We start from the raw sequence: 9,689 nt of genomic DNA on the forward strand, positions 1-9,689 counted from the left end.
AATCCCCAAATATAACGTGTATGAACAGAGACGAGCTTTCAGATGTGTGTTATCTGCAGACAGGCTTCAACTTGATCTCTGGCATCTCTGTTCGTCCGACTGCAGGCTCCCTTCCAACTCTGAGCTCATCTACAGCTATTTAGATCCAAAATGTATTTCCAGACTTGGCAGAGCCATTGTTAGATGCTTTCATGGCTCTGAGCTTTTCTTTTCTTTTTTTGCGGGGGGGGGGGGGGGTTAACATTGTGTCGGATAAAACAAGAAATGAAGTGTCTTCCTTGTCTCCTTCCTCAAACTCAATTGGGAAAAACCAAAAATATGTTAAGATCATGTTGCCTTGAAGCCAAAATTGCAATCATAACTGATACAATTATCTTATGCTGTGTAGCAATGTCGGTCCCTTTTATGTAGGTGTTTGTCTTCCAGGAAGCAGAGGAGGTGAGGTAACAGGCACATATTGAAATAAGACTCATAATGCCGTCTGGCTGGGGGAGCTGGGGTTCCTGTAAGAACCTCACTGGAATGTATCTCCAGCTCATCCAGGCCTACCGCCGCCACAGACTACCCCCCCGATGTCTGCTTTATTTCATCTAACTTCCTATGTCGTTTTTTTTTCTCTCAGATGGCCATTTAAAGTTTTTTATTTTTTATTTTCTAAGTTTATTATTTGTTATTTACAATGTGGGATTGACACACCACGCCCCTTTTTTTTAGATTTTTTTTTTTGTATTGTTTTATGTTTTATTTTCTGAGAGAAAGTCATTGCATTTTATTTATTTAATTTGTTAAATACCTGTTCAGGGATAAAAGCATAAAAGTACACTTGTGGTGGTGGTTAATTTGAACAGAATCAATAAGTTTAAGATATTATCCAAGGTGTGGTGTACAAACATTTGGACAACAAACTCAGGTCCTGTTTCATTGTATTTAACACTCAGATCAAATCAGTCGATCGTGTTAGTCTCTGGGCATTTTAACACGATGCTGACAGAGTAATAATAATAATGTAGTAATAGTAATAATCTTTATTTAAAGATTAGTTTTCATACATAAAAATGTAGCACAAATTGCTTTACATATTTAAAAATAAATAAAAAAAAAAAAAACATCAACAACGCTCATGCCCACGTACATGCACATATAACAAACACTGTAGTAATGTGTAAATGGTGTAGAAGCTGCAGCTGAGCAATAACGGCCGTTTAAATCGGACAGTTAGTCGGACTTTTACTTTGAAAGCTGAACAGAAGACGGCGCTTGACTCATTCCTCTGCAAGCTAGATGTCCATCCATTTTCTATATAAGCTTCATCGTGTGCAGGGTCCCGGGGGTCTGCTGGAGCCTATCCCAGCTCATTACAGGCGAGAAGCGGTGGTGCATGGTAGATGTAGTTGCTGTTTTACTGACAAAAGTTCAAGTTGAATTTCCTCTTCTACACAACTCCCTCTCCTGTGGACTCGTTTCTGTTGCTCTGAAAATGTCCCCAGACAAACATTATCCCTGAACAAGTATTTCATTTGCCAGTGAGTCCAGACTCTTTACCAAGCAAAGAGCTAACCTTCTTGACCGGTCGGACTAGGTCTTCACCTAGTGTTGCTATCAGTCTTTGTACCGCCCCAGCAGACCCTGGTAACCACTGACTGATAAAACGTATGCAGCATTTCGCTGCATACGTCGAAGGACCTGAGCCTCCTGAGGAAGAAGAGCTGACTCTTTCGGTACCGGATATCTGTGTTTGTAGACCCGTCCAGTTTGTTGTCAAGGCTTGAACCCCTTCAGTAACCTCCCTTCTTGACTGCTCCAGTCTAGGTTGTCAGGTATCTCATGATGGTAGTGCTGCCCTCTTATTCACTGATACAATGCCAGCTGCCAGGCTTCATTAGGATGCCAACTTTGAGAAAACGTCCTAACTTTTCTGCAAATGTGATTTATTTATCTATTTTTTTAGTCTGTCAAACAGTTGTGTGAGTGTTTTATTTTTAAAAATTAGATTTACAGAGTCAGATTTTGTGCAGCAGGGGCTGTTTCCCTATCTTACTCGCTGCCATGTTGGTCCAGGAGACAGAATTCTTTGCAGCTCTGTTTGTGGACGGAGGATGGCTGAGGGTGTCTGGGAGCTGTGAGCCCACCATCAAAACCTTTCCACAAGTTCAGCCTCGTCCCACACATGCAGTGCAGGTCATTTTTATCTGAACTCTGTCACTCGGCCTGTTATGGGGCAGTCGTGGAGGTGTGTGTGTGTGTTCTCCCTCTCATCTCACATGGAACGTGATTGGCACCATTAGCTTGAAGACCCCCTTGATGAGCTCCATGTCTGCCTGAGACAGGATTACTGTCTTTATCCAGCCTTTGCACAGCAGGCTTCCTCTGGCTCTGCTCTTCTCATCTATCTAGATTAATTTAAATTACTTACAGGTTTCTTTCAAAGCAGCATGCTCAGTGAAGTGATGTTGCATCTCTGCTTTTCAGTTTCAATGATCTGATCAATAATGACGGTTCACACTCTGAGCTGCTGTGGTAGCTTCATCGTAGGCTCGTTTGCCGCACCTGACTCTTCATCACCCAGTTTTTCTGTTAATGAATGTACCACCAATGTTTTACTTTGGATACCACTTATGTTTATGTCATGGAGTCTTTAAGAAACATTTTATTGCATAATTAAATGAAATCATCAGTGAAGGTTTGTATCTACAGTGGCAGATTTGAAAAGGTCATGAAAGTTTTTCTATAGTATTTTTCTTCCAGGACTTTCAGGTTTGTGTGTTTTTGTACCAACTACCCATTTATCATATTGCTGTGTGTCACTGTTTACATGTTTGATTTCACTTGAGCCCTTTTTGAAATCATGTATATGAATGTCCGCTGTTCAAATAACACACACTTTCAACTCAAACTTTATTTATAGAGCACATATTAACAGCCGAGGTTGACCAAAGGGCCGTACTATGGAGGTAGATTTGTTTCTTAATTATTCAATCAAAAAATATTTTCTTTTTTAACTTCAATCAAAAAAATTTATTTCAATCAAAGAAAAAAAGTGTTATATATATATATATATATATATATATATATATATATATATATATATATATATATTTGAGACTCAAAAAAATGCATTTTAACACTATTTTCTTTGATCTGAAATTTTTTCTTTGATAAAAGTGAAGTTTTTTTGTTTGAAGCAACTTTTTTGATTTAAGTAGTGTTCTTTTGTGTTTGGGCCATATCATGGGTAGGACATTTATACATTATATTTTCAATAAAAAAAAGATCAATTCAATAAAACAAAACTTCTTCAATCAAAGAAAAAGTGTTTGAATGCAAAAAAATATTTGAGACCCCCAAAAATTGCATTTGAACACTTATTTTTATATTTGAAGTGTGTGGTGTGTTCCCCATTGGTCAGACAATAGAGTCAGACATGTTTGAGTGAAGAAAGTGTTCAAATGCATTTTTTTGAGTCTCAAATATTTTTTTGCATTCAAACACTTTTTTTCTTTGATTGAAATCTTTTTTTTCTGATAGAAGTGAAATCTTTTTTTATTGAAAATATATTTTTTGATTGAATAATTAAGAAACAAATCTACCTCCATACTGTACATGTTAAAAACAGCAGAATGATAACAGTGACCCATATAAAGGCATAAATGATAAAATAGTACAAAAATTCAAGAATGAAATGAAATTAAAAATAAGAGTAAAAAATGTTTTGAATTTTGCCAAAATCCACTAAAACTAATCATTCATTTTATTAATATGTCTAGGTTTGATTTTAAAGTATGTCTTTTGTGTGCTGCTCTCAGGATCAGACGGAGAGGAACCGTTTTTCTGTCTACTGGAAGCAGGTTGGACCCATTGTGTTTGGATCGTTCTGCCTCTTCATCTTTGACATGTGTGAGAGGTAAGACGGGCTTTTTGTGGTTTTCTTTTCTTTCACCTTGATTTTTTTTTTTCTCAAAAGGTAAATAATTAAATGTAATTTTTCAGTGAACATTGTGAAATGTGTTTCTTTTTTTTTAGCTTTTATGAATAATTTTCAGCTGTATTTTTTTATTTACTTTTTGTTTAAAATTAGTTAAACTAATGTTTACTTAACATTAATTTTGTCTCACAGCCTTTTTTTGATTTTCTTTTGTTCTCAGAGGAGTTCAGCTAACTAATCCCTTCTACAGCATCTGGGCCTCTGATGTTGGAACGGAGCTGGCTGTATCCTTTTTCAAACTACATTTTGATTTAAATACATTTTAAATTCGAAACACATTTTTCATGTTCTGGGTCTCTGGAAAGTGCCTAGGGACAACTTATTCTGTTGTAATAGATGCTACATAAATAACATTGAATTGGAATAAAAAAATGTATATGGTCTCACTAAAGCAGTCTGCTTTATATGTTGAATACTAGGTCATAGGTAATATGTTGAACATGCAGGTGGATGTGTAATGCTCTGAAAAGTAAAAACCTCTTTATCCACTGGCACTAGGCCAACTAGAGACTTTAATTACAGCCAACCAAAATTGACTGTTTGGTTTGACTTCATGGTTCTGGGTCTGATTTAGCTTTTGAGCCTTTTATTATATTAATTTTATCTTGATAATTATATAATGATGTTGCTGGTATAATTCTTGTAGGCTGTACTGACTGCAGGGTTCATGTGTACATTGTAGTGTACCTCTGACATCAATCCTGATGAACTGCAGATCAACTAAACCTCCTTGTTTCAGCTCTGGAATCACCTGAAAACTTCCCTGGCTGCAGGTCGAGCTGAAACGTTGCGGTCTAGGAACTACTATGTTAAACTGGCGCTAAATTAACTATTAACTAATTATTATTATTATTGTTATAAATTAACTACATGCTCTGACACTGCAGGTGGCCCAAAAAAAGATTTTCAGTGAAACTGCTTTACCAACCATACATGACTTATTTATTTTTTGGCATCAACCTGAACTAGGAGCTAATCTCTAGGCTAATGTGATGAGAAATAATTCAGTGGTGCCATATGTGAAAGCATCACTCGGCGTCTCAGTATGGTGTGATTGTGAGTCGGCCTGTTTCTTTATTAGCTCTCCGACTGACTTGTTCTGCTTTTTCCCATTTAAATTGTTGGAGCTATTTATCACTTTTGCATTATTTAGTAATTTATTATTTATTTATATTTAGTTTTTGTGGATTAGCTTTGGGAACACACCTTTTTAGTTTTGTTTATGATATTTAGTATTGATTAAGTTTATTTTGGTACTTAAGCATGCTTTTTATTTTGAAGGTACTGGGTAGCTAGAGGGCACCGGGTGAGTTTACATATATGGGTTGGCAGACACGGGTGAGGCAGGCACCTGGGAGGGCAGATGTTTTTTTTTTTTACCAGGGCAAGAGAGGCGACAAAGGGCCATTGTTCGTTGTTTGTTTGTTTGCCAGTGGAATAAACCTCAAGAAACTTCATTTTCTGCCTGCACAATGGACTCTGTTTATCCTGCGTAAATTTACTCCTGTGTCTCAGTGGCCGTTTGATTTGATTCAGTTCATTATAGTTTGATACTTTTGAGTTTTTAATAATTCACCTTGAGAACAAATAGCCACTACTATATTTATTTATTTATTTATTTATTTTATCCTGAATCTTCCTGCTTTCGATAACGTTGGGCACAACGATTTACGATGTCTAACACAAGTCTCACTGGTTCTGTCTACGGCACCAAAATTTATGACTTTGCAAATTAGGTGTATAACTTCACAAAGCACTAAAACATGATGTTTTCATTGCAGGAAAGCATAGGTTGGAACACTTGCATATTAGATGGGTACCTTTATGACTACATGGGCTCGTTACCTCCTTGACACTCGACACTCAGATGGCGTTCATAATTGTGGCAGGGATCTGCGCCTGTCTTTATTTCCTCTTCCTCTGCTTCATGGTTTTTCAAGTCTTTCGCAACATCAGTGGTAAGAGGTCGTCACTGCCTGCCATGTCGAAGGCCAGACGTCTACACTACGAGGTGTGTATGCAGATCATTTAGCACTCATGTATTTAGAGGTAGATGGGAACCAGTCTCTAGGTTCATGGGAGTAAGATGGTAAAAGTGAGGGCAGAATTGCTGTATTTATGTGAAATGGGGGTAGTAATTGAGATGTCTATGTGAGGAACCCCATTTTACTTGCACATATTTGTACTCAGATGTGTGAAAGAGATGCATATATCTCAGTGGCTGCCCTGTTATTGATCAATACACCACATTTTTGTCTTTTATTTAAAAAAAAATGTTTAAAGATTTTTTTTTTTTGGCTCTGGTGGCCTTTTATTTTGAAAGTGGCTGGAAAATGGGAAGAGCATCAGGCGGGATTCAAACCTGCGCCTACTGCGGGAGGGCGATAGCCTCTGCTTGTGGTGCACCCACTCAACCCACTGAGCTGTCTGGGGCCCTCCACTTGCAAACATTTGCACTTAAGTCAGCAAACTGTTTCAGTTAAGTCGGTTTTGTACTTAATTGTCCTGCTTTTGCCCCCTCCCCTTTTTTGTTTTTTATTATTAGGGTCTTATTTTCAGGTTCAAATTTCTCATGCTGGTCACTCTGACCTGTGCTGCCATGACGGTCATCTTCTTTATCATCAGCCAGGTGAGTCTCTGTGAAGTGATTTTTAAATATATAAATGTTCAAGATGACCCTAAAAACTATTTTATATTTGACTCCAACAATATACAACAAAGCATATACCAACAACCTCTCATTTTCCTGTGTGTGTTCAGGTGAATGAGGGCCACTGGCACTGGGGGGATCACACTGTGCAGGTGCACAGTGCCTTCTTTACCGGCATCTATGGCATGTGGAATCTGTACGTCTTCGCCATCATGTTTCTCTACGCACCCTCTCACAAACGTTATGGGGACGAGCATTCAAGTGGTCAGTGCATCACAGGTAACTACGATTACTCCAAGCTTTGAAAGCAGTCAGACTAACATACGCTGTTTATAAACCCTGCAGCTTCCTGTTAACTGTAACTGTGCATTCACACCGAAATCGTCAAAAATCGCCCGTAGTCGCTCAGGACGCTTGCATCGCACCGCTTGCCTATCCGGGTCGAAGCGAATTTGGTCATATTGTTTAAACTGTGTTTTGTGATTAATAAGCACTGCTTTTAATGGTTTTGCGTTGGATCGATGTATCAAATAAAATTGCTCAGACCATCCATCCAGCTCCTCAACCATCAGTTATGTGGTTCATATGAGCAGAGTTCAGGTAAAAACGGCAGTCAAATCTGGAAATATATCAGTTTGCAAGATGAGAAAGATTAATTCCTGATGAAATATGTTTGTTAGTGCACAGCTATGTGAATGAGTGTATGTTTGTAGAAGAATGTGCATTGAACCTTCTTGCTTTGGGAATCCCGGTCTGTGATTGGACGCCGCCTCGGCGTCGTCGCTGCTCATTTGCATAAAGTTGAGATTCTCTCAACCTCAAATTGACGCTCCCAACGCCTCCGACACATATGAAAGCGAGCTTTCATAGGAAATGAATGGCAGCCGGACGCGTATGATGCCTGTGATGCTTTCGGTGTGAATGCACGGTAAAGAGTTTAAAGTGCAACTGAAAGAAGAATAGAAACATGGCACTGAGTTAAACAAAGTTAATTGTGGCCTGACTCACCCAACTTATCTCCTTGCTGTATGAGAGTGAAAGAAAAACACTCTCCCGTCTGATGGAGAGCAAGTGCCTGTCCTCCGCTCTAAAGCTGCCTATTCATCCAAGGTTTTTTGAGAAGGGGTGGTGGAGATTGAGAAGCACCCAGATTCCCAGGGGGGAAAAAAGGTCTTTTTTGGCCCAAGAGAGTGATTCTAATGGACACCAGGCTTCCTTCCAGAGAGAATGAGATGGAGAAGTGAAGAGAGGGGGTGGGGAGAAGAGCAAGGAGGTAATGAAAGCCATTCATCTGCTGTCATTGACAAGGGGAGAGAGAGAGGGCTTAGTTCTGGAAGTTTTCCCTGAAGTGCATCAAACCATGACATAGGAAGAGCAGCTCTGTCCAAGCTGCACTTCTGTTGAGTGAGCTGAGTATCTGTTGTTGAAATTCAGCCTGAGATGCAGCAGCAAATAGTGACGCCATCACAAAGAAGTTAACGCGCTCTTGACGCGTTAGGCGTTGGCATTGTATCATTGTCCGTTTCTGTGCTGATGGTGTTTGTGTGCAGGTGATACTGGAGCAAGCAGCGGGGAGGACATCCAGTTGACCACAACCATCACTCATGTTGACGGCCCCACTGAGATCTACAAAATGACTGGCAAAGAAGCCCAGGAATAGACTGCTGTGTCTCAGACTCCTATCTACTACCTACTGCTCCAATATCTTTATGCTGAGACAAGTTTCAGTATGTTTCTTTGTTTTTTTTAACACTCCCTGTCCCTATAAGTGCTTACACAATCCAGCCTGCATGCAGCTACCAGCCCATCTGTTGCTGCACCGAAACCGGAGCTTGTTTACATGGCACCCTCTTTCCAAAGTCCCTGTTGTACCTTTTTAGAATATCAAAATTCGTATCGGCCCTTTTCATTTCATGTAGGACTCTCCTGTAACATTTCATTCACATCCTCATTAACGTAAACTATACCGATTGTAAATGTTGCACAATACACCAAGTCAGGTACTGAAAAGCTGCGTTACAAAGAGATTCACGAGTGAAGAGAACCACTTATTGGTGGAGAGAAGGTGCATTTAGCAGCTGGCACACTTATCTTTTCAAGTATAGTGGTTAAACAGTCATCGGTAAAGGCCTGAGCTGAGGGACATGAACAGTGAGACGTTTCAGCCAAATGTTTTGAATGTCCTGCTTTATTATGTTTTATGTCATTCGAGGATGCATCCATCATTTAATAAAAAAAGTGTTATGTACTGCTGTCACTCATAGTCCATTTTTTTTTTCTATTTTTCTTGCATCACTGGGGGAAATGTGGAAAACTGCCACTTTGGGAAAAGTATGTTCATTATGTTACAATGTAGATATCTGTCTTTTTTTATATGTATGTACTTATTTTCAGCTTTAAAAAAAGTATGAATCAAACTATCAATACCTTTTTGAAGTTGACTGTAGCCAATCACACGTTGTTTTTAGGTTTGCTTTGTAAGCTAATTTAAATAATAAAAAACCTTCTGCCTATTATTGTTTTGTCATCAATTCTTGACTGATTTATTCATCATTTAAAAAAAAGAGAACTACAGAAATGTCACTATTGTAGCTAAACATTTTCTTCTTATTGTGAACATTATGTTTTTCTTTATTTTTTTTAAACAGTCAAACTTTTCAGCTGCAGCTTGGATTTTCAAAATAAGTGCAACCAAAATGTGAGCTCATTAGATATTTTAGGTGGGGAGAGTGCGCCTCTGCAAGGGTCAAAGTAGAACGACAAGCATGCTCTCACTTTTTCATATTTTAAGTTAATCACAGAAAGAGTAACACATGAAGTCCTTTTTTCATTTTTTTGGTTTTCACATTTCTCACAAATGTACAACTCGGTGCAGTATTTCTAGAGGAGGTGATCCAGTAGCAGTTTCTTGCTCTTTCCCCAGAGAAAGCAGTTTAGTCCAGTGCATATTGACTGCAGGGAAAAGGACATCTCTACATCTTACGTCAATAAGCCGGTACATGATTCATGGTTTAATCACTTTCATAAGGTCAACATTTCAAAATAAGTTAATGCGCT

At 38.7% G+C, this 9,689-nt stretch overlaps 1 protein-coding gene across 1 annotated transcript in view; it reads left to right on the forward strand.

Annotated features, from left to right (window-relative positions):
* wls (Wnt ligand secretion mediator) overlaps positions 1 to 9,148 on the forward strand; it is a 39,080-nt gene extending 29,932 nt beyond the window's left edge. Inside the window, exons 7-12 of the mRNA XM_061732631.1 lie at positions 3,804 to 3,901; positions 4,143 to 4,206; positions 5,850 to 5,993; positions 6,528 to 6,611; positions 6,743 to 6,911; positions 8,183 to 9,148. Of these exons, the coding sequence (XP_061588615.1) occupies positions 3,804 to 3,901; positions 4,143 to 4,206; positions 5,850 to 5,993; positions 6,528 to 6,611; positions 6,743 to 6,911; positions 8,183 to 8,292 (669 nt within the window). The 3' untranslated portion in view covers positions 8,293 to 9,148. The remainder of the gene's footprint in view (positions 1 to 3,803; positions 3,902 to 4,142; positions 4,207 to 5,849; positions 5,994 to 6,527; positions 6,612 to 6,742; positions 6,912 to 8,182) is intronic.
* The last annotated feature ends 541 nt before the right edge of the window (positions 9,149 to 9,689 follow it).

Source organism: Cololabis saira, chromosome 10, assembly GCF_033807715.1.
Source record: "Cololabis saira isolate AMF1-May2022 chromosome 10, fColSai1.1, whole genome shotgun sequence".
Classification (NCBI taxonomy): Eukaryota; Metazoa; Chordata; class Actinopteri; order Beloniformes; family Belonidae; genus Cololabis; species Cololabis saira.